The sequence below is a fragment of the Rattus norvegicus genome, chromosome 9, assembly GCF_021556685.1.
Source record: "Rattus norvegicus strain SHRSP/BbbUtx chromosome 9, alternate assembly SHRSP_T2T, whole genome shotgun sequence".
NCBI classification, from domain to species: domain Eukaryota; kingdom Metazoa; phylum Chordata; class Mammalia; order Rodentia; family Muridae; genus Rattus; species Rattus norvegicus.
The window spans coordinates 42,631,703-42,656,504 of NC_141542.1; the positions used below are offsets into that span (position 1 = coordinate 42,631,703).

Below are 24,802 nucleotides of genomic sequence, written 5' to 3' on the forward strand. Positions count from 1 at the left end.
GACAAATGGGACCTCATAAAATTACAAAGCTTCTGTAAAGCAAAGAATACTGTCAATAGGACAAAACAGCAACTCACAGGTTGGCAAAAGTGCTTTAGCAACCTTACGTCTGATAGAGGGCTAATATCCAATATATACAAAGAACTCAAGAAAGTAGACTCTAGAGAACCAAATAACCGTACTAAAAAATAGAGTACAGAGTTAAATAGAGAATTTTCAAGTGAGGAATCACTTAATAAAAGAATGTTCAACATCCTTAGTCAGCAGAAAAATGCAAATCAAAACAACCAATCAGAATGGCTAAGATCAAATATGCAGGTGACAGCAGATGTTGGTGAGGATGTGGAGAAAGAACACTCCTCCATTGCTGGTGGGACTGCAAGCAGGTAAAACTACTTTGGAAATCAGTCTGGTGGTTCCTGAGAAAATTGCAAATAGATGAGGAGCCAGCTATACCAACTCCTGGGCATAAACCCAAAAGATGCTTCAAAACATAGCAAGGACGCATGCTCCACTATGTTCACAGCAGCCTTATTTATAATAGCCGGAAGCTGGAAACAACTCAGATGTTACTCAACTGAAAAAATGGATACAGAAAATATGGTACGGATACACAATGGAGTACTACTCAGCTGTTAAGAACAATAACTTCATAAAATTCACAGCCAAATAACGGAACTAGAAAATATCATCCTCAGTGAGGTAATGTAGACACAAAAGAATACACAGGGTATGTACTCACTGATAAGTAGATATTAGCCCCAAAGTTCACAATGCCCATGATACAACCCACAGACTCTATTGAGCATAGAAGGAAGGAAGAGTAGGGTATGGATGCTTCAGTTCTGCATTGAGGGGGACACAGGATGATCAATCCTAGGAGGTGGAGGGAAAGGGGGACCTGGGAGGAAGAGGAGGAGGGAGAGGAAATAAGGGGGGCAGTATCAGGAACTGGAGTTGGAAGAGATGTGAGAGAGATACAGAGGGTCGGGAAATTGAATGAAAATATGTATTGGGGGGATGATGAAGTGGGGATAGCCACTGGTGGGTCCCAGAAACCAAGGAAACATGAGGCTCCCAGGACCCAGTGGGGATGACTTTAGCTGAAATGCACAGAGAAGGGGGAGATAGAACCTGCTGAGACCATCTCCAGTAAATAGGCATGGCCCCTGGTCAAGGGAGGGGACCACCCACCCATCAGAGTTCTTAACCCAAAAATGTTCCTGTCCAGAGGAAGAACAGGTACAAAAAATGGAAGAGACTGAAGGAAGGGCCAACATGGGACTGCCCCACCTGGGGACCCATGGTGTCTATAGACACCAAACCCAACACTGTTGCTATGATTAAGAGGCACTTGCTGACAGGAACCTAGTGTGGAGATTTCTTGGGAAGTTCAGCCGGCAACTGACCAATACAAATGTGAATGCTTGGAGTCAACCATCAGACTGAGCACAGGGAACCTGGTGAGGGAGCTGGGAGAAGGACTGGAGGAGCAGATGGGAACTGCAACCCTATTGGAAGAACAACATAGTCTGGCCAGACTACCCAGTTCTCCCAGAGACTAGACCACCAACTAAGGAGTGTACCTGGGGGGATCCATGGCTCTAGATATATATGTAGCAGAGAATGGCCTTGCCTACCAGCAACAGGAGGGGAGGTCATTGGTCCTGGGGAGGTTTGATGCCCCAGTGTAGGGGGTGGGTGCTGGAGTGGTGGAGTGGGAGAGTGTGGGTGGGTGGGGAAGCACCCTCATACAGGCAAAGGGAAGGGGAGACAGATGTGGGATGGTTGGTTGATGGAGGGATAACCTGGAAGTGGGATATCATTTGAGATGTTAACTAATGGAATGATTACTAGTAAAAATAATTTTAAAAAAAGGAATACATGAAGAGAGGCAAGGAGGCTAACCTGAGGATAGATGATTAGGAATTAAACAGATACCTAACTACTAAAATATGTTCAAGCCTCCCTACACAGCCAAATTATATTCTATAAATGGGAAACTTGTGCCATGGCTTGTAAATCACAGTGGATGGATAAGCCGAGGGGAATTATTTTGCCAGCTATCGTTGAACTGGCAGGTTCATGAAACTAAACACCAGCAAGATTATGTCTTGGCAACATTTTGTTGGGTCTTTTTTCCCTACAGGAAAAGGTAATTCCTGCTCCTCTCACATGCCCACTACGGTTTGCCAAATCATAGCAGCTAACTTACAGTGGCTGTGACCATGCCCTGCCTAGAGTGTTTTGATTGAATTCAAGAATACAAGATTAGTCTCCCATGTGCTCGTGATTGTGGAAAGAAATATGATTTGACATTTGCACAGATTTTAATGGCTCTGAGTTGAATCTGAAAGCAACACAGAGGGGTGTCTGGAAGGTAGGAGGTAGGTGTCTTTCCCAACCCGGCAAGTTCTGTAATAGTCGTCATGTCATTTAACTCCTTTGTAGACAGTTTGGATAGAGAGAGAAGATTCTGTATCAAACGCTCAATGGCTGTACAATCTCAGATGGATGTTATCCTGAAAGAATTTAAGATGACAGCTAACAGAGATAAGCACAGAAGTTTATTTTCCCCCGCTCCCCTGGGGAAAATGTACCAGAAGCATAACTTTGACATAATCTTAGAGGTCTCCTTGACAGCACCTATAAAATATCTGAGGGGTTTTAGATGACATGTCAGTGCTTACACTGCAATATAAATCAGATCTGAATCTACACCACAACAATACAAGTAACTAGCCAGCAGTGACGAAAGCTGGATGGCCATGCAGATATGTGTGCCCTGTAATTTAAATGTATTGACAAATTGGTGGCTCTTTTCAGCACCAGGCCTAGAAGATGCTACTAGAAATGACTGATGATACGAGGCTGTTAAATCTGGAAGCATAAATAAATAAATAACCCCCCAGAAAGCAAAAATAACACTCAGATTGAGCAAAATGATCTTGACTTTAAATATTTGGATACTCAGATGATACAGTGTGTATATGAGATGCCACAGTGACTTGCCTTACAACTGCCCTTATTCATACAGATGAAGTTTAGGGCACATCTAATGCTTTTTGCTGCTATGGTGCTCTCAGTAATCTATCCTTTATTTCTTCTCATAGCTCGTTCCCCCTCTCTCCCCCCTCTATATAGACCCCTGGTGTTAGGGTGATTCTCACTGAATGATGCCACTAGTCCCCAACATGAGTGGAATGCACAAAACACAGTATTTTTTTAAAAAGAAGATTAAAACCCACAAAATCATTTCACATCCCTACGAATTGATTATATCTCAAATATCCAAGTATTCTTACCTGATCGGCAAGCAATGTCTACATCCTTTTCAAAGTCTGTCTGTAACAAAAAATAATAAGGCATAGAATCATCATTTAATGAAGATTGCAAATGGTTTTAATATTCAGATTATCTGAAGCTTATAGACGTATGTCCAGTCCTACTTATTGTTTTGTGCAAAATAACATTCTTAGGGAACAACCAGAATTTCCTAGAGACAAAATGGTCTCTAAACCCATGGAAAATGACTTCTTTTTGATACGGTAGCATAATTCCCCATATGAAATGATACAATTTTAGCTGGGACTGGTGGTTCCAGTGGTAAATCTTGCTGCTTAGGAAGATTACATATGCAAGACCTATCTGAGTCCAAGAATGACATCAAGGTTCCTGAGACCAGGCTCAATCTCAAAGGTTTAAAGGTGGTGGGACAGTGTTTGCCTAGCATGCCCGAGGCCCTGAGTTCAATCCCCAGAACTGCAAAAAAAATGGCAATGGTGGCATACACTTGGGCTGGTGAAAAGAAGGGGAATCATAAGTTCAAGGTCATACTTGGTTGAATGATGAGGCTACCTTCAGCTACAGGAAGGCTTCTTTCAAGAAAAAAAAAAGGTGAGGTGGGGGTGTAAGTCAGTCGCCGAGTTTGCAGAGGCCACACAGGGCCTGGGTTCAAGCTCTAGTAGTACTTCAAAATCAAAACACAGCTGGAGCAGAATTTTAAAGCAATAGCCTAACTTTAATAAAGCAACCAGAAGGCACACTGTTAGAAAAACCCTTAAATACATGTCTTTGAGTTTTGTATTTTGTGCTTCCAGTTTTAGCGTGTTACTTGTGACACAATATTTTATGACGCAGGTTTGCTAACGTCACAATCCTACAGAATCACATATTAAAGCTGATGGATTAGCGACTCTCCGTGTGGCCTAGAATCTTCGAATGCCAGTTCCATCTTCGCCCAAATTCTCATTTTAAGCAAATCACCTTATCACTTTTTTAACGGTAAAACCAAGTTAACCTGTTACAAGCAACTTCTGTTAATCAGATGCCTGTCCTTATTAATATTAATTTTAAATTGTATCGTTGTTGTTGTTGTTATGCACAGACAGACATGCTGCAGCACAGCTGTGGAGGTCAGAGGGAAACTGTGGGGTCGGTTCTCTCCTTCTAAGTTAAGATGGGTCCCGGGGATCAAATTCAGGTCATGAGGTTTACCTGCCGCACCATCTGGTCAGCCCACCATCAATACCTTAAACAGAGATTTCCTAGGGCTATCTGATTTTTTTTTTAAAAAAGGAATTGGTTGCTATTTCTCATTCTTTAGCTGCTAACATATTGCTTAGCCATATTTTTATGTTTCCTAGTCCAAAAAAAATGCTAGTATTAAGTCAGTTATCCTATAGAAAACTCATTCCTATTTGGTCTTGGTTCTGCTGATATTGTTCGGTTGGCTGACAGTCTGTTTTGTTTTGAGATGGGTTCATACTGTGCAGTTCAGAGTGTGCTCTAGAGATGGGGTCCCTCTTGTCTCGGCCTCACAGCACTGGCAGCCCAGGCGTGTGCAGGAACTCCCATTTCTGTTTTGATGACTGCAATCAGATCTCATTTTTAAAGTTTGACTGTGTACTTATGCCTACAGCAGCCACGACCCCAATGTTACTCTGGTCTCATGTACAATCTGGACCTATCCCTGGAAAGGCACCCTTTCCTTGTATTTTACTTCTCTGGTGCCTTCTTTAGGTTATATGTGGGAACCACTATTACCTGCTGTCACCTACCTATACATATTTAACTAAGCCGAGTTGCAGCTCTTTTGTGGACTCTCATATTCAAATAAGTCAGAGCTGGGATAGAGAGCACAATCAAACCTGTTTTATGAAACTCTTATAAATTAATAAAAAGAGAAAGAAAAAACACAACACACACACACACACACACACACACACACACACACACACAAAACAAAACAAACAGAAAAAAAAATTCAATGTGAAAGTCCATGGTGCTTCTGTGTAAAAATCATTATCTTGAATTCTAGACTAGATGAAAATACTCTTTACCATTGTATGAGACACCATTCTATACACCCAAGAGTGCCAACAGCAGACCCTTGATTCAAAGGCAATCCAGGAAGAACACTCATTGGGCATCGAAGCACCAAGTCTTTACCTATTTTAAAGGCTTATTTTAGTGTGTGTGTGTGTGTGTGTGTGTGTGTGTGTGTGTGTGTGTGTGTGTGTGCATCAAATAAATCCTTTGGAGTCAGAGTTACAGATCATCATGAGCTGTGGATGTAGGTGCTGAAAATGCACTAAGTCACCTCTCCAGCTCCCAAAGTTATTAGTCTTAATGACCTAAAGAGAACTTATGATTTTATATTATTTTATTAACAAGGAATATATATATATATGTATGTATATATATTTGAGAAACCATGACTTAATTATCAACCAGAAAAAAGAAATAAAAGCTCACCATGATTTGAGCATGACCATTAGGAAAAGAACTTGAAGAATCAGCATTGATTGGATCCTGGCAGTTTCTCAACCGGCATCTAAATGCATCCTGAACCTGTGTGGAGGAAAAGAAAACATTAATTTTCCTTTTCTTCTCAATAATAACTAGACACTGTCCATATTGGGCATCACTTATGAGAAAATGCTACCTTTGCTGCTACAGTAGAAGACTCACTTTCCTATATTCATTTACTTGTTTGTTTTTAAGATAGGGCTTCGTTATCTATCCCTGGCTAGCCTGGAACTGGTTATATAGAAGTCCTCAAGTTCACAGAAATCCATTTGCACATCTGCCTCCCCGAATGTTAGGATTAAGGCCTACACCACCATACCTGACATTGTTTATTTCTTAGTATGAATACAGGTGTACATGGCTTTGCTCTCTGGTCAGCGTGTTTTTCTTTTGCCAACATCTATATGAAACTCTTCAGAGAACGTGATAGCCATTTTTTAAAACAATTTTTTATTGGATATATTTCTTTATTTACATTTCAAACATTATTCCCTTTCCCGGTTTTCTGTCCATAAGCTCCCTATTCCCTCCCCTCCCCCATAAATAAGGGTGTTTCCTCCCCATATACTCCCCCTTACCACCCCCAACCTTCCCCTGCACTGGGGGTCCAACCTTGGCAGGACCAAGGGCTTCTTCTTCCACTGCCTAACAAGACCATCCTCTGCTACATATGCAGTTGAAGCCATGGGTCAGTTCATGTATATATAGTCTTTGGGTAGTGGTTAGGTCCCTGGAAGCTCTGGGTGGTTGGTATTGTTGTTCTTCTGGGGTCGCAAGCCCCTTCAGCTCTTTCAATCCTTTCTCTAATTCCTCCAACTGGGGTCCCATTCTCAGTTCAGTGGTTTGCTGCTAGCATTCGCCTCTGTATTTGACATGCTCTGGTTGTGTCTCTCAGGAGAGATCAATATCCAGTTCCTGTCAGCCGGCACTTAGCCTCATCAATCTTATCTAGTTTTGGTGGCTGTTTGGCGTGATCCTTTGTCATTTTTACCTGAGGGTGTTTCTTCTCCTGTTGTTATAAACTATGTGTATGATGTTCATGGGGATTAACTATTGTGTGAGACTCAGAACAGATTTCAATATTCAGACAATGGAATCACCCAATGATCTTCTGAGTAGAATTGATTTTTTTTTTCCTTTTCTGACTCAAATGAGACACTTTGGGGAGGGTTACTCCTTTCTTCCTTCAGGTCTAGCTCTCCAGTCATAAGAACAGGAAGCAAAAGAACAGAAAGAAAGCACATCTCTTGATTTCTGGTTGATTGACTTGGGAAAGATCAAGTCTCTTTGGATAAGTTACACTTCCTTAACAGGTTCTGGATTCAGCATGCACATTGCCCAAGAGACTTCTAAGAATGCTACCTTCTAAGAATGCTACCTTGCCTGCCATACTACAAAATCCCAACAGAGGCAAGGAGCACTGATTGCTTTATGATCCCATGGCACCTCAGCATCAGGACACATGCTCTGTGGTCCCTTAGGTCTCTCATAAGTTCTAGATGGATTTGTTCACGGATGGCTACTTATCCAAAAATCAATGGACAGGTCATTTTTTTTTCAGTTCGTTAAAACGTTGCTCTATCTTTTTTATTTTTTTTAAATTTTTTTAAATTTATTTAATACGTAATAATAATTCTTTGGTTTCCGGGTAAACATCCCCCTCCCCGCTCCCCTTCCTTATGGGTGTTCCCCTCCCAACCCTCCCCCCATTGCCACCCTCTCCCCATAGTCTAGTTCACAGGGGGTTCAGTCTTAGCAGGACCCAGGGCTTCCCCTTCCACTGGTGATCTTACTAGAATATTCATTGCTACCTATGGGGTCAGAGTCCAGGGTCAGTCCATGTATAGTCTTTAGGTAGTGGCTTAGTCCCTGGAAGCTCTGGTTGCTTGGCATTGTTGTACATATGGGGTCTCAAGCCCCTTCAAGCTCTTCCAGTTCTTTCTCTGATTCTTTCAATGGGGGTCCTATTCTCAGTTTAGTGGTTTGCTGCTGACATTCGCCTCTGTATTTGCTGTATTCTGGCTGTGTCTCTCAGGAGAGATCTACATCCGGCTCCTGTCGGTCTGCACTTCTTTGCTTCATCCATCTTGTCTAATTGGGTGGCTGTATATGTATGGGCCACCTGTGGGGCAGGCTCTGAATGGGAGTTCCTTCAGTCTCTGTTTTAATCTTTGGGACAGGTCATTTTTTAATCCTTCGTCTGAGCTCATGTGTTTGATAGTCTCCTTCTCATCTACTACAATCTGTCCTATCGTTATTAAAAACGTGGCTGATAGGGCTGGAGAGATGGCTTAGTGGTTAAGAGCATTGACTGCTCTTCCAGAGTTCCTGAGTTCAAATCCCATCAACCACAGGGATCCAATGCCCTCTTCTAGTATGTCTGAAGACAGCTACAGTGTACTTATATATAATACATAAATAAATAAATAAGTCTTAAAAAATGTAGCTGATGTTGTGTTTTCCCTTTATGCAAGCATTATTGTAGGGATGGCAAGGTAAGCACGTGTGGATCTTTTCTTTTGAAAAAGCACAGCTCTGTAACCTCCTGTCTCAGTTTGGATGTGAGGTGTGTATAACAGACACGTTGGCCAGGAAACAAACAGATGTAAATAAAACAGAACAGAGTGGAACAAGACCTGAGTCCATTAACTTATTTTTTTGTCCCCCTCCTACCCACTTTTGAGTCAATGCTACCCCCAAAAAGGCAATTAAGATCTGGGATACAGAGCTGAGTGGTCACTACCACAGACTACCCTGCTAGCCCAATAATGAGATCTACTCCCATACCTTCTCCCCACCTAGGGTTCTCTGCCTTGTGGTGCAGCCAATTTCTGTGACGTGGGACTGAGAGCAGGTGCCTTTTGATTACTTCTATTCTATGATGCTAATATTGCTCCTCTCAGATTCTTCCAAAAGAATGATCAGTTCCCAGATACATTTCCTTGGCTCAACACAATGAGTGTCCAGCTGCACTGAAATCTATTCTGATTCCTTTTCCGAAGACCCAGATGAACAGGAGGACTCAATCACCCAGTTTCTCTCAGTGAAGCGGACAAGTCCTGGACAGAGCAAATGAGTCTTTCAGCCTCAATATCTGTGGGAAACGCCTTTTTAGATCAAGAAGCCATTGTGGGTTATGAAACAATACAATAACAACAGAAAATTGGCAATGAGTTCAGTGTTTGCCACCTTCTCATTATTTTTCGCTTATTCATAAGTCTGAATTAGGGAAACTAATAATTGTTTTCTCTAAAAAAAAACCTCTATAAGCCATTGTCAGAAAAGCAGGTCTATGCTAAAAATCTTTTTATACAAGGTAACAATTAAAGAACAATTTATGAAGGAAAATAAATAGCATGTTAGGAACATTGTCTTTTGGGTGCAAAGATTTCCTTCAAAGCTATTTCTAAATACTGGCATGTATAACATATAAAACAGTGCAGTGGGAATAATGATCCCCATGTCCACCATTGTGTCTCCTTCAGATGATATAGAGCCGTGTGTGTGCATTGACAGTAGCAATATCAAGCATCAATTTCACTGGTCCTCGCTAAGTGTTCTCTATTTCAAAGCCATGACTAAACGGTTGTCAAGGATTTTGTGGCTGATGTTAAAACAAGGAAAAGCAAATTCTGTAAATTTCTCTTCTAAATCACTGTCTGGTGGATTGAAAGAGATATGAGAGAAATCTCTTCTTTTTCAAGACATGCACTTGGACACACAGACACACAAATCAATACTTCAGCTGAAAATTTTCTGAATGCGACAGTGGGCTAAGGGCAGGTCTACCCTAGAGAGTGGCATCAGCCGTATGAGGCGATGTAGTCTGAGAGAAGTGGAAGGAAGAAAAGCACGTGGATTTTCCACTGTGTTTAAGGTCATTTTTAACGTTTTAAAGAATTAGATTCTAAGACACTTTTAGTGGAAAACTCTCATTCATAAGGATTTCCAGGGGAAATTTCATTAAATTCCAAATGCTTTATTTGCTTTTTTTTTTAATCTGAAAATACACTGAGGCTATCTAAATGAATTGGCATTAAATATTGGCTCAACACGATGGAAGGAAATGATGAGACAAGATGCACAGGGCTCAACTTCTTGCCACAGAGGGGCTTAAGGGAAGATAGTATCTGGACAAGGTTCCAGTCACGTGCAAACATTTTGATAATTGAATTTTCTAGCAGGTAAACAGAGGGTTTTATCCTTGGTGAATTAATGTGAATTATGCCCATGAAAAATAGGAATTGTTTGAAGTTTAAGTTCTAGAGAAACATGAAAATAAATAGCAAAAAGAAAAAAAATAGGTCATTCTACGCTATACTAAAATTAAAGTCCCCCTGAATTTCCTATGTCAATGTTATATTGACAAAGCTAGGCAAGACTGGGCAGTAAATATCCTTGGTTTACTATTTATGAATAACTAATTTCTTACTTAACAGTTTTTTTAAAGTTTATTATTAGATATTAGAATTACAAATCTGAGCTACTGTGAAATTAACATTTCAAAACCTCTTCGGAAGCTAGTAAACCCAATTTTGAAATGAAACTGTGGGGGAACAATGAAATATTTAACATTAATTATGTCACGCTTCACATCTAGATTATAAAACGTCTTCTCTCTGAAATATTCCAAAATGGGTCTGTCATTCTAAGTAATGATCAGCCAGGCTTGAAAGTAAGAGAGGGTAGCAAGGAACAGATATATAACTAGCTTTAAAATATTTAGGGGACTTTAAGGGAGTCTGATAGTCTGTTAAGTCCCAAATGCCAGGAAAGCAAGAGGTTCCCAGGACCCAAAAGGGATGAAACCCCAACAAAGGGGAGGAAGAACCTGTAGAGACCATATCCAGAGGTTAGGCAAGGCCCCAGGTTGGGGGATGGGGCCATCCACCGTCTCAAAATTTTAACCCAGAATTGCTCCTGTCTAAAGGAAGTTTGGGGACAAAGAATGGAGCAGAGACCAAAAGAAAGGCCACCCAGAGACTGACCCACCTGGGGATCCATCCCATATGCAGTCACCAAACCCAGTCACTATTGCTGAAGCCAAGAAGTGCTTGCTGACAGGAGCCTGATATGGATGTCTCCTGAGAGGCTCTGCCAAGAGTCTTACTGATACAGATGAGGATGCTTGTAGCTAACCATCGGACTGAGCTTGTGGACCCCAATGAAGGAATTAGAGAACAGACTGAAGGAGCTGAAGGGGTTTGTAACCCCGTAGGAAGAATAACAATATCAACCAACCAGACTCCCCAGAGCTCCTAGGGACTAAACCACCAACCAAAGAGCAAACATGGAGGGACCCATGGCTCCAGCTGCATATGTAGCAGAGGGTGGCAGAGTTGAGGCCCTTGGTCCTGTGAAGGCTGTTGCCCCAGTGTAGGGGAATGCCAGGGTGGTGAGGTGGGAGTGGATGGATGGGAGGGGGAACATCCTCATAGAAGCAGGGGGAGGGGAATGGGAGAAGCAGGGGGGGGACCAGGAAAGGGGATAACATTTGAAATGTAAATATTTAAAATATCCAATAAAAAAAGAAAAAGAAAAAGGGACAGAGACGACTTTAAGAATACAGTGATACTCTTACCCCTCTTGCTCTTTGTTCTTTGCTGCTCTTGCCCCCTTCCCCACCCCCGTCCCCTCCACGTGCCCATGGCCCGCAGCCTTTCTGCTCTTCTATTCTCTCATTAAACCTCTCCGTGTGGGGAAAAAAAAAGAATACAGTGATAGCTATCAGCGCTGTGTCTAAGTTTCAGTCCACAGCTAGGGGCTGCTCCTTTTGCAGTGGTATCGATGACTGGAGACTCACAGTTGAGAAAGAAGGATGTGGAAGTGTTCCCTGACAACTTCTAGCCCCACCTCCACCCCCTCAAAAGAGTAACAGCCTGGAAAGGAGACTATTGTAGATGGTGTGATAAAGACATGATGGGATGCTAAAGTCTAGCCCTCCACAATCGAGGGTTTCCGGTGGCCATGCAGATGGGGAAGCTCTCAGCTTCCTTGACAGGGCTGGCTACCGGGAGTTTGACCATGCTCCAGTGAGTATACGGGAAACACAAAATGCATGTGTGCTTGCGCCCGTGTGTTCTTCATTTTTGGGAGGGAGTCCACAAGGGTAGGGGGAAGGACCTGAGAGGACTGGGAAGTGATTATGCATGATGCGAATTTCCCAAATAATCAATAAAAATATTACGTTGGGAAAAAAAGTGCCTAGGAAGGAATAAGTCTTTCTCCTGGATGAGATCTGAGTTCATAGCTGTTTGCGGGGGAGTGTCTTCCTCCTGTCTCTACCCTCGTGGCGTACAGCATTCAGATTTTCTCAACAGCAGCAAGCTGAGGGCTTCCCAATTGGTCTTCGCTCCAGAGAGAGCTGGCAGAGAGTCACGGGGCAAAGTCCCTGCCAGATTTAGAAGTTGCAGGGGAGGAGTATTGAGCACCATTGGCCGTGTTACAAATCCCAGAAGCCTCATAGGGAAGCCTTGCACAGTTGGGATCAGGCTCTGAATTTAGCCGCTCAACTGCTTAGACCAAATCCTCACCTCTTAAAAAAATAAGAGTGTCACCTCAAGCCACTCTTCATGAACTCTTTTGAACTCAGAGGATCATTTTAAGTCAGAAACACACAGGTTTTAACCTCGTATTCATTTGTTATTATTTCTGGGGGGGGGGAAGACTTGTGTGTTTATGTGTGTGTGTGTTATGTGTTTCCTTAAATCGTCCATCTGCAGTCACACCTGCTATTTCACTCTTAAACTGACGGCCCAGAAGTTTTCAACATAGTGCTCTATTTCATATTTAATCATTAATGGATGGATAAGTCTCAGTTTTATAAATACTATGCAATTGTGCGATTGACGTAAGTAACACAAAGGACTTGACATTTAAAAAAATATTACTGGATTTTCTCCTAGTAATGAAACAAACAAACAAGCAAACAAACAAACAAGCAGGAAGGTTTTGTCTGCTCTGCAATGAAAGGTTCAGAGTACATTCTCAGATTCCAGCTCTGATGGCCCTTTACTGGGTTTCCCTAACGCTGTAGGATCTATCAATTTCTATCTGAAATTTTTATGCTTTTGACCTTCAAATTAGTTTTCTTTTTTAATGTCCCACATTGGGGTACATGGAAACTTCTTTAGATGATCTTTCAAACACACGGTCTGAAAAATGTAGCGGCATTCCTTTCGTGTGCAAATGTGTGTGGGGGGGTGTCGTATGCTAGACACCATGCTTCACACGTTCCCAGCGGGCATCTCATTCCAGCCTGGCAGCGTAGCCTTTGAGGCAGACAGGCTTGGGGAGACGCACAGTAGAGCAAGCTCACATTCAGACACAAGAAACTTGCCCAACATTAGCATGACAGGTGACAGACTTGAAGCTAGACCCATGTCTCCTGCCCTGAAAGTCCCCCTCGTTCCTGGACACCCCTCTGCTTCTGTCTTTTCAAATTTGCTGAACAAAGATTGAACTTGTTCAAGCCAAGGGATGAAACCGAAACAGAAAAAGACATTTTGAAAAGGAATAACTCCATGTGTTTTCATCGTATCCCTTTAGTCAAGACACATTTGCTCCCCGTGCTAGTATAAGAGAGCTGGAAGGTGAGAGATCGTGATGACTTAAGAGGAAGGAAGTGGGAGCTGCCTGTCAAGCTTCTGATCCCTGGACACAGAGCATGACACTGATCCCTAGAGTCGGGGGCTGCTGGAAGGGAAAATGTGACTGATGGAACTTAGAGGAACCATAAATCACAGTTGGATGCTCCCTGGCAGGCCGCACATCGAGTTGTGTTTTAGGCTCCTGTGTCTGAACTTGTCCACAGAAGCTTCCTCTTTGGTCAGATTTCCCAGCTCCGTTAAGCTCTTGTGCTTCTGGACAGACATACTGATGAAGATTGAGAAGAATGCGGATGTTTCGAGTATAACTGGGATTGGGACAACGTGGGAAAGCCTAACCTAGCAAGATATATACACTTCCTTGTCTAGGAATCTGAGTGTGGAGTGGGGTGATATGGTGGTCCCTGAGGAAATGCTGTGAGACCAACAGCATGTTGTCCCAGGCTGTGTCAAGTCAGTGCTTCCTGCCAAGGCTTATATTGTTGCCTCTTGTCATTCTCCTACTTTAAGGCACATGCTTTGTTTTACTAAAAACAAAACAAAACAATGAAATCTTCCAATGATGTTCTTTTGGCATTTTCTATTCATCCCCAAAAGCACGAAGGTGTCAGTATATGACTCAATTGTCTCCTAACTTGTGTGCTAAGTGTCTGCCTTCCAAGCAAACTGTTCCAATCAAACGCTGACGCTCTCCACATTTGGCTACTTATTAATGCTATAAAATACAGTCACCATTTTTCAGATACCATTGGGAGCAAGTTACTGTAACCAAGGCCACCAAATACTCTAGCTAGAACTCTGATATGAGGGAAGGAGAGAGAAGGAGGGAGGAAGAGATGAAGGGAGGGGGTGGGGGGAGGGAAGGAGGAAGGGAGAGAGAGAAGGAGAGAGGGAGGACGAGATGAAGGAGGAGAGGAGGGAGGGAAAGAAGAAGGGAGAGAGAGGGAGGGAGGGAAAGGGAGAGAGAGGGGAGGGAGGGAGTGGGAGTGAGCGCACATTTCATGTTCATTTTTAAAGATATTTTTTGCAAAATTGCTTCACAGGGTTGAATGAATATTTGAGGACTCATTTGGTCCAGCTGGCCTCCATGCCAGGGCTTGGGAGAGAGGAGAGAGAACCGAGGCTCTGACACTGATCTTGTAGAACAGCCATGGGATCTACACACAGACACGACCAGATCATCCGTACAGCGCTCACATCTTAAGCTTCTTTTTCTCCCTTCTATTTAGCGGCAGGGTTTTATTGTAGATTATTTTGTAGCACCATCTTGTTATTTTCCCCCATCTGACATCAAGCTGTAAGACTGTCTTAGAGGCTGGCACAGCCAGAGACAGAGATGAGAAGAATGCGCAGGGACCAAGAAGGTGGTTTCCTAGCAACGGGAAGTATTTCAAAGGTTTCATAACTCTTGTGTAGTTTCATTTCCATAGCAATGAGGAGAATAGTAAATAGTATGTGTTCTTATCTGCTCAGTCCAAATGAATTCTAATCAGCAAAAGCAGGAAACATCTATTTGTTCTACTAGATTCAATTTGATTAGTTAGAGCACGTTAGTACTAGTCTGGGCCGGACATAATGTTTTGTGATAAATCAGATACCTAAATATTTTAGAACGTCTTTTTGATCTTGTCTTTGGTTTGTTTTGTCTTCTGTTTTCCTTAGAAACATTTGCTAAAACAGCTCCAAAAGATAATGGTGTTTTAGAAGAAGCAACTATAGTGTTAAGCAAAGAATGGTATTCGATACTAAGTTCGTCAGGTCTAAAGATCAGGGACAGCTATTTAGATACCCAGTTCTCTTTATGACGGTAAATAGACAGATCTGTGGGTGAGTGTTGCCTTGTAAGCACAAGAAACTGAGTTTGAAGTCCTAGTGCCTGTGGCTAAGAACCTATAACCTACTCTTGGGGTAGAGGTGGGTGCAGAGACAGGAGGATCCCTAGAGATCATTTGCCAGTCTACCTAACCGAAAGCGGAGCTCCTGCTTTGGTGAGGGAGTCTGTCTCAAGGTAACCAGTCAGAGAATGACTGAGGACCGAAGTCCCGCTTTGGTCCCCACATCTGAGCACATAGAGTCCTGGCACATTAGCATGTAGCACACACGTACAAATACATAGAAGTTGAGCTCTTAGCACCTGCGAAACTTCTCCATCCTTCCCAGATTAGAAATTGTTTTGTTGTTAAAATGGGATCCACCAAAAGCAAAAATCACACCCAAAATAGTCTTCTGCATATTAGGCTCTAAACATCATCACTATGGTCTTTCATTCCTCCTTAAAGTACAACTTAAAGTACTAATCTTTCATTTTCATCTCCAAAGATGCTCCACTCAAAATGAGTAAGAACAGTGATAACTAGAACAAAACAGACAAACAGACAACAAATCCAAATTATGTTAATATGTAAAAAATAGGCAGGAATTAGAATATGTATGTACCTATACATCAGAAGGATTTTTTTTAACATTGGCTGCATATTTTCAAGAAAGAAAAATTCCATACAAATTCTATGAAATTATTCTGAAGAAAATAGCAGAAAAGCAAACAGGTGAGACAAGCCAGAAAGACAAGGCATATTCCTAAGTCTCCTGGGAATTATCAGTGATGAATTGTAAATTGAGAATTTAGAAGCTGCGCCTTCCAACTCAGAATTTCATAAACAGTATGAGGCCTACATCGGTGTATCTTAAGGCAATGTATTGACAGAAAGCACAGAGGACCAGGAAGGGGGTTTCTTTTTCTCTTACAGTTTATCCAGTGTTAGGGCAACATGGTCACAATATGAATCAGACCCCCTACCAATGTCTGCAAAGACACAAGCAGATCAGAAAGAGGCTTTACTGTCAAGGAATTGTGCTATGATGTATTCCATGTAATGTATAAAGTACTTTAAATAATACATTTTCTGAGAACCCTCAGCTCTTTAATAACAAAATTCCCCTTAGGAATTCTCAGGATTTCTGAGGCTCAGTTATCTGAAATATATGTATTTGAAGCAAAGTTTGCAGACTGTTTGTATGGTTCAATGGCTAAGGGAAAAAAATACAACTGCAAGAAATATGTTGGTTGTAGTGTTAGAACGCAAGAATTCAACACAGTAACTCACTATGAATTTATCAGTGCCATAGCTACTCACTTTCAGTTTTCCTCTGAACAGTATCGGAGGAAATGGCCATGTTTTTGTTCCTACTAATAGAGAAAACATGTATTTACAGATATTTAGTGAGATCATTTACTTTATGGTTTGACTTAATTGCACTTAAATCGTGTCTTTGACAGTTAATAGTCTGATTAGAAAGCACTGAAAAATTCTGATGTCTATCAAGGATTTTTTTTTCCGGCCAAATACTTTTCTCCCAGCAAGTAGCAAAAATTCGATAATGAGACATCATAATATCTGTCGCTTAGAATTCTATTTCTTTTGAGCCCAGCCTAACACCACCTAAAAAAGAGATGTGGGCTGGGATGTAGCTTCGTGTATAGGGCACTTGCCTAGCGTGCACAAGGCCCTCGGTTCCATCCCTAGCGCTAAATAAAACTTGCACGCTGAGTTTGAAGTTATCATGGGCTCCATGAGACGATGCCTTTAAGAAAATAGAGAATGAGTGTGACGATGAAGCACTTGTCTATTCCTTAATAACGAGGGCATTAATTTCTTCTGAGAACCGAATGCGCATATTTCTTGCACCTTGCTTAAAGCCGGCAATAGCCCATCCTTAATTGTCAATTGAAATGGCTCCATGCCTATTAATTTAGAAGAACTCTCTATTAAAATTATTAAGAGGAGTGTTAATACACACGGTCAACAGGATAATATTCCACATAATTGGAAAAGAATATAATCTAAATTATCGTTCAATTTCTTTTTAACCTTTATTACTTTTCTATATAAAGAACTTGGTATTTGGGAGATTTTAGGAGTGATATTTTAGATAAAAAAATTGTCGAATAAGACTTTACAGTTGTAAGCTACTTCAGAGCCTGAGCTGTGAAATATCTTCCCCTTGCAAGATGAAGTAACGCTTCATCTGTTTTCATGGGTTCTCATCCTGGAATATTCTTAGAATACACCTGTGAGTTTACTGATGACATCTTTGCCTTCCCCAGATAAGGCAGAAATACAGTTCTGTCCGCCTAATAAATCAGGTGAAAGCCTCTTGTTACCTTCACACATCATTGTAAGACCATGGGGGTGTGTGCTCAAATGCACACACATTTTGTGATTTGTGCAGCACAATATGCTGCTCAGACAAGCTAGCCGGTGTGAATCGACAGTCGACTCTCCTCAAACTCACTCCCCTGCCATGGTGTCAGCATGCGTTTTGATTCCTCACTCATCCCCAGAGTAAACACTGAAATGACTCAGAAACCTGTAAACACCGTGTTAGTGCTTGCAAGCACTCAGAATCATTTTCTCCCTGGTTGGAAAACATTGTTTCATCCCTTGACAACGCAAATCTGCAGCCTTCCATTGTCTTAACATGACTGTGGTGCTTTTTAGGGTCTGTAGTGCTGAGTCTTCCTCCCCCCTTTTAACTGGAAGTGAACTCGTAGTGGGATCCGGAGGTGCGCTGGGACAGCAGTCATATGGTTTTTACGGACCACTACTGCGTGTTGTAGTGTCTTACCACAGGCAGGAACTGTAGTTGTAGACACAAAGTTCCAAGTCCAAATCATTTCTCTGTAGTCGCTTTCAGATGCAATGTATTTGCATGTAAAGTAAGATAAGACTGGGGATATGCTAATCACACCAGCATATAGCATGGGCTGCTTATGACCAGTGCCATTTAAGGCATGCTACCCTTATCCTGCCTCCGTCCAGCATTTCCAGAGTTCCCGGCTCACTCTGTCTTGAATCTGGTCTTTCTGGGCCTCGGCCCCTCTGGATGTGGTTTCCCTTGTACAAACCTGTGTATTTCCACCTAGCACTGTACTGAGTGTCAAAGCCTCATGCATTTTGCCTTTAATGCTTCTTTTCTGCTTTGAGTCGGAAGCAATGGTCAGTGGAGAAGGTCGACTTAGTCACAAGACCAAGGTAACAATTGAAGATCACGCTGGTTAATTCAGACACACCTTCCGATTTTTCCGAATCTCTTTTTACAAAAGAAATCTGTCTCACCTCTCTCCGAAGAATGCAGTGCACCATGACTATCACGAAGCCTTGCAGTGAATCAAACACAGCAAAAAGTATCTGAAACAATATGGAGCGTTTATCTGTCATGGCCAGAACTGCAGACATCCAGGTCAGAGCTAGAAGCGGTAGCACCACACAGGAGCTCCAAAGAGAGGCCCTGTTGAAAAGGAAAAGAAAGCAACCAACATGACGTAGTTGCGTGCCGCGCTCCAGGCCACAACCGACCCCCCTACCCCCACTTACTTCCCCACAAAGCATTCTCATGTGTGGCCCCAAGACCGTTAACTTGGAAACCGCAAAGCGGATAACCCTTGAGAATTTTACGTATCATTTACAGACTAGCCCGCAATCATTATAAAGATAGTTCTCCATTAAAAAAAAACAATACTCAAATATTAGCAAACGCGATTTTTTTTCCATCATAGCGTTTTCTCACATGCACGGTAAAGATTTATAACAAGAAGATTAAGTGATCGAGACTAACATGGCGTTACTGGCGGTGGCGGCTGACAAAGCTGTTGTAGAAACTACTCCACACTTGGCACATTTGAGCGTCAAACCGCTATGAGGCTCACTCATCTGACTGCAAACAAACAGAACACCCACAAAAAGAACACAAATATTGAGTCGTCACCAAAGGTAGTTGCAGCTGCAAGTTAGCTTTTAAATATGATTTCATGCAGAAAAAGTAATATTTATCAAGGATAAACACTCTAGGTCATTTGACAGATGCAATTAAACTACGGATCACCATTGCAGCATTCACCTTTTAACTGTGTGAGCCTTGGTAGCATGCGAAGTGCGTTCCCATCAGGAATACTGCAGATACCCCTGCGTCTGTAAACTACAACTGACTAACACATCGGGCTAAACACTGTATGTGCTTGCATAGACATGTAGTCACAACCCTTTATTCAGACCCATGGTACATTAAACATATGAGGACTCCTAGCTTAAAGGATTTTCATTGTCATCTGAAGAAATTTCAGATGCCAGGAAGACCTCCAGAAATATTAACATTTATGACAAGAAATCTAAGAAAGTAAGGTATATATATTTCAAGTGTAAAATATGTATCTCTACAGATTCTTATTTTGAAGTTTTTATAGCATCAATATATGTTAAAATTTTCAGGCGATCTGAATATAGGGGCGATGGAACTTGATGAGAGAATATCTAATAATAAAAGATCACTAGCATTTTGCAGTAGTAAAATGTATTTATCATACTAATTAAGTTCAAAGTAAGAGGCTTCAACCGTGCAACATGTAACAGTCTATGCTGCCCTAAGACATTTTGTAGGTGAATTCAGATTCAAATAATGTAGATCTTATCTATTGTTTTATGGAAGCAAAATGAGGTGACATAGAAAAACTTTCAATGGATTTTTTCCCTTGAAAAATTGTTCCCTGAAACATGTTTATGAAAATAGAAACCGTGTAATGAAATTATGTGAATCAAACTTCAAAACACCTCGAAATAAATTTCTGTCGGATACTTCTGTACTCCATTCCCACATGGCGTTGGTGTCTAGAACCTGTTTGCCCCGCACATTTTTCGGTTAATGTTGTAGGGGAGCAGGGTTATTACGTAAGTGGTAGAGGAGGGAATTCTCGATTCCTTTTAAATGGGCACATTCATTAGAATAGTTCTCAGATGGGATAATAATCCTGAAATATATTATAGATTGATCAGCAGATCTCGAGAAGAGAAAATCAAGGTTTTGCAGTTAGGTTGTAAATTGCTCCTTTCACAGGATTTGGGTCACAGCCACACATGTACATAGACGTGTAATAGCATGTGTAGTTCACACTGCGAATGGTTCTATGAGCTTGCCAGGCCTTGTTCTTAGAGTAGTGCCTGGTCCAGTTTTCTCACGGCTACACAGACTTATCTTTGCTCATCTCCGAAGACTCTGATTAAGAGGACCCAGAAACCTGGCCTTTCTAAAGCCTCACAGTTCGTCCAACAATAAGCAGGAATGAGTGGGGCTGCTGTCAGCATACACCGAGTCTCTTTCTTGCTAATCTTAAACACATTCTTATTAAAAAGGCATGTAGTCATCATTCATTATTTTGTTTACCACAGAAGGGATGTTGCTGTTTCTCAGTGCAAGGATACCTTCTCTCTGGGCTCAGAGACAAAACTGAATAACCAAAGATTACTAAAAAAAATTTATGGCAAGTACATAGGATAACAAGTACCCAAAAACATGATTGTGGTAAGTTCTCAGGATAACAAGTATCTTAAGCCCAAAAACATGACTGAAGAATGAGATATTCTGATAAATTTAATCCGAGGTTCCAAATAGTGGTATGTCTTTATTTGAGATGTATAGGGATCCACAAGGCCTACACATACTTTACAGTAAGCCAGTTGGGCAACTATGGCATACCATGGACGGGAATGGCATGGAGTGAAATACCCAGAAAAATCTATCTTTTTCCCTGAGTTTATGTGACCTGTACATAAATGAATGAAATGTGTAAAACATATACTCTAAACTCCCATTGAGTTCCTACAATGTAAAATAAAAGGATTCTTTGTCATCAAGGAAATTATAGATCCATCAAATTATTCTAATTGACGATGAAACATGAAATTGAAGGGCCCATACCCTCTACTAAATACTTCTACATCAGGCTGTCTATCTGTCCTGTTATTAACACAAGATTTGAAGTCAACTGTTCCGGCTCCCTTCTTAATTCTTTCTGTCATTGTTAAGAAAAGTTATGTGGCTCCTTTATTGTTAATTTTGCACAGATTCCCTGAAAAGAAAATATTCTCTCTTCTACTTTAAGAAAGTTCATTCAATATCTAAATGGCTGTGCTAAGTCCCTTGATTTCAAGTAACTATGACAGAGGAATTCAATACAAAACACAAGAAAACCCTACTGTAAAAAAAGAAAAGAAAATATAAATTTTGTCTTAAGATTTCTAAAATTTTCTTTTAAGATGTTTTGGATCTTAAGATGTACATTATAATTTATTTTGATTTTTAGTTATTTCCACTTAGCATTTTATATGACATATAGCATTATTTTCAATAAATTATACTTGGTAAACATACTTTATGTATTAGAAAACTTTTAATATAATTTAAATGTTATACAGCTTGCAAGTTTTTTATTATCTATTAAACATTTATTTATTCATCCATTCCTTTATAAATATTTATTGAGCACAAAAGATATGCTTGGATACCTCTAATAAGGGATTATAAAGTATAAAAAATAATCAATAAATTTAGAAATAGAAAAAAATAGAAGAATACATATCTTGGCCCCAAAATCTACTATAAATAATGTCATCTAGTTTCAGAGAATATTATATATATAGATAGATAGATTTATATGTATATATTCAACCAACCTGAAATAGTCAACTTTACAATTAGTGGAATCAATTATTAAACCAGTCAGCATCAACTACGCCCTGTGCTTTCTCAGTGCATTGATTAAGCTTCTCACTGACATCTTCATTACTCTCTTTACTGCTTCTCTGAGGACTAAAATTAACTTCACACATCCACAGTAGTTTTTAAAGTTTCCTTTACTCACACGTCAGGTTAGAGAACGTATTCAACTCTCCCTATATACTTAGTTTATCTTAGAGTTTCTATTTGACAAGTGTCATTTAGACTTGGTTGTTACCCCCGTAGCTCTCGTCTGCTTGGGACAGTGATCAGAATTCTACAATTAGAAAGACTTGAGCTTCTTTGCAGAAGCCCCCCCCCCTTGGAACGGAAAGACACCAACTAGGGTTTGTCAGTGAAATCCATTGGGACTTCTGAGAATGCTTCTAGAGTTAGAGGTTCTCAATTATAATTGTCGCTGCCAAGATGTAGATTCAGTAATTTAAACTCATACTCTGGCAATGTCATCACGAAGTCTCTGTTTATCACTTACAAAGAGCAACGTGATTTCAAACTTGACCTGATACACAAAACAATGAAGTGTGAAGAGAACCAAGGGCCACGAGGTTGAGGACACCTCAGCATTTTAATGATCTCATCTTCTTTTCTGACCTCACTGTCTTGGACGATGGCGTCATAGAGACCTTTACTGCCCGTGTTCCTCCATTCATCATAAGATCCACTGTTTGTTGAGCAGGGCGAGCCATTTGCTAATGCTCTTGTGAACCCACTATGCCCATTACTTCATATATTTATTGAGGCAAAAGCAATTTTCCTATTTAACGGATGAGGAGCCTGGGTTTCAGAAAGAGGAGGTAGTATGCTTGGAGATCCACGTGTGCATGCAGCTGGGGCACTGTTGAGTTTTGAGTTCGAATACCTCCTTTAGAAAATGTTCCCGCTGGTATAGTGGCAGAGCCTGCTTTCTCTACCCAGCACTTAGTCTGATCAACAGACAAAATGGTTACTCTATTCCAGTCACACGTGGCAAAGTCCCTGGAAAGCTCACACCAAAGGGCATAAAAACTCAGAGTTGACAGTAAGTTCAGGATGGTTTAGAAACTGATCTGTAATGCAAACAGCATGCAGTTTAACAAGTGAGGCTGTGTAGGGAAAAACCGAGTACTGATGTTCTGACTTACCATTGTATTGCTAAGGTTTTATGTGAACACTATTGATGTTTTTAAATGAAAAGCCATTATATTTAGTCTTTTACTAGGGAAAAGAACTACCTGAGTTATCTCACTTTATAATCATCCCATAAATGATAAAAACAGGGAGATCTTTAATTTTTCACCAGTAAGGGATCACATACCCTGACCTTTAAAAAAATATATCATAAAATGTTTTGAAAAGAGGACAATTACGGGAATAGATTTGGAATAAAGGTTCATTTTTTTCCAAGATAGGAGAAAGTTGTAATTTTTAGTAAGAAAAGACCTAAGAGGAAATCAAGGGAACTAATATCTCACTCGAATTTCCACAAACACTTAGGAGGGGGAATTGCTGTAACCTAAATATTTCTACAAATCTGTATTATGAAGTGCTTGTTGATAAAGTGATAACAGTAAAGCAAGGTGGCTGTTTTTATAGAGTGTGTAAATAGCTAAAGTGCAAAACTAAAAATTATATATTTACATTAAATTATATTTTAAATGTGAATGGAATGTGAATATATGATTAAGAATATTATTTGATATATGTTTATTTTAAAGTGATTAAGTGAAGTTTCCCTGCACTATACAATTAATGAAAGAGAACCCCCTCAAAAAAAATCACTATTTTACTCTATTTGATTTTACTTGTCCTGATTCAGACTTGTCCCAAACTGACATTTTGTTTAATCTTACTTCTCTCTTTGTGAGCAAAAGTTTTCAGGTTTGACATCTCTTACCTTAGGATGACTATTTTGAGTCTAGACTTACTGTTCAATCTTAACAGGCAAGCAATATGCACACCTCTATATCCTTATATAACAAATACTGTTATTTTCAATAAATCACCCTTGGCAAACATATTTTATGCGTTAGATTTATTACTTCTATTACGTAATCTATTCTATCAGGGGAGCTTTAGATGACAGGATCTACCGGACACACTAGTACATCAAGAGCAAAATTCAGGGAACAGTTCCAAGTGAGTGACAAGCCAGATTGGACTGTGGGATTCACTCGTAAAGAACCTTCAAAATCCACCCATGGCAGCTTACCCGGCTCTGTGTTTGAGCTTTTTATCTAGGATCCCATCTCTGGAAACAAGTTTATTAAATACCAAAATGCCAATCACCATGTTGACCTGTCAAATAGAAACAAAGTTAACCTTTCAAATGATACCAAAGGGGATCAGGTCCCCCTTTTCTCCAAAAAGCAAGCTGTAAACCACCACAGAGGTACGCGATTCTCAAGAGTGATGTGAACAACTTCTAAAAGGTGCAATGTGCGTGCCTCTAACATTTAAAGTCCATTAAACACACTCAATTTCCACGGTTTGTGGTGTAACACGGTGAAATTAACCTTCAATTGCCTAGCATTTAAATGGTACCAGACTCCACCAATCTGGCGTTATTCTTTCTAAAGAAACTTTGACTAAAACAATGGGTTAAATGGGTTTTATCTATGCTTAAAAGCCAAAGTACTTTAAGTCTCCCAGCAAGGGGCTGGGCTGAGCCTAGGCAGGGGAAGGTACCAGGATTTGTCTCTGTCCCCAATAGGGAAGACAGAGTCTAAGTCACTCTAGCTGCTGTGTGGCTGCGCTCTGCATCAGGAGTGCATAGGGGCGCAGTGAAGGTCGGAATGCGGGGAGGAGGTTGCTTTCTGATGCTCCCTTTCCTAAGAAGG

At 40.8% G+C, this 24,802-nt stretch overlaps 1 protein-coding gene across 5 annotated transcripts in view; it reads right to left on the reverse strand.

The window, feature by feature from the left end:
- Nucleotides 1–24,802, reverse strand: part of Adgrb3 (adhesion G protein-coupled receptor B3) — a 726,584-nt gene that overhangs the window by 31,687 nt on the left and 670,095 nt on the right. For 3 of the 5 annotated variants that reach the window (NM_001106898.1, XM_087565135.1, XM_087565137.1), the window contains 5 exon segments: nucleotides 3,306–3,345; nucleotides 5,758–5,853; nucleotides 18,536–18,707; nucleotides 19,035–19,133; nucleotides 24,175–24,260. In NM_001106898.1, coding sequence (NP_001100368.1) covers nucleotides 3,306–3,345; nucleotides 5,758–5,853; nucleotides 18,536–18,707; nucleotides 19,035–19,133; nucleotides 24,175–24,260 — 493 coding nt within the window. 5 annotated transcript variants of the gene reach the window in all.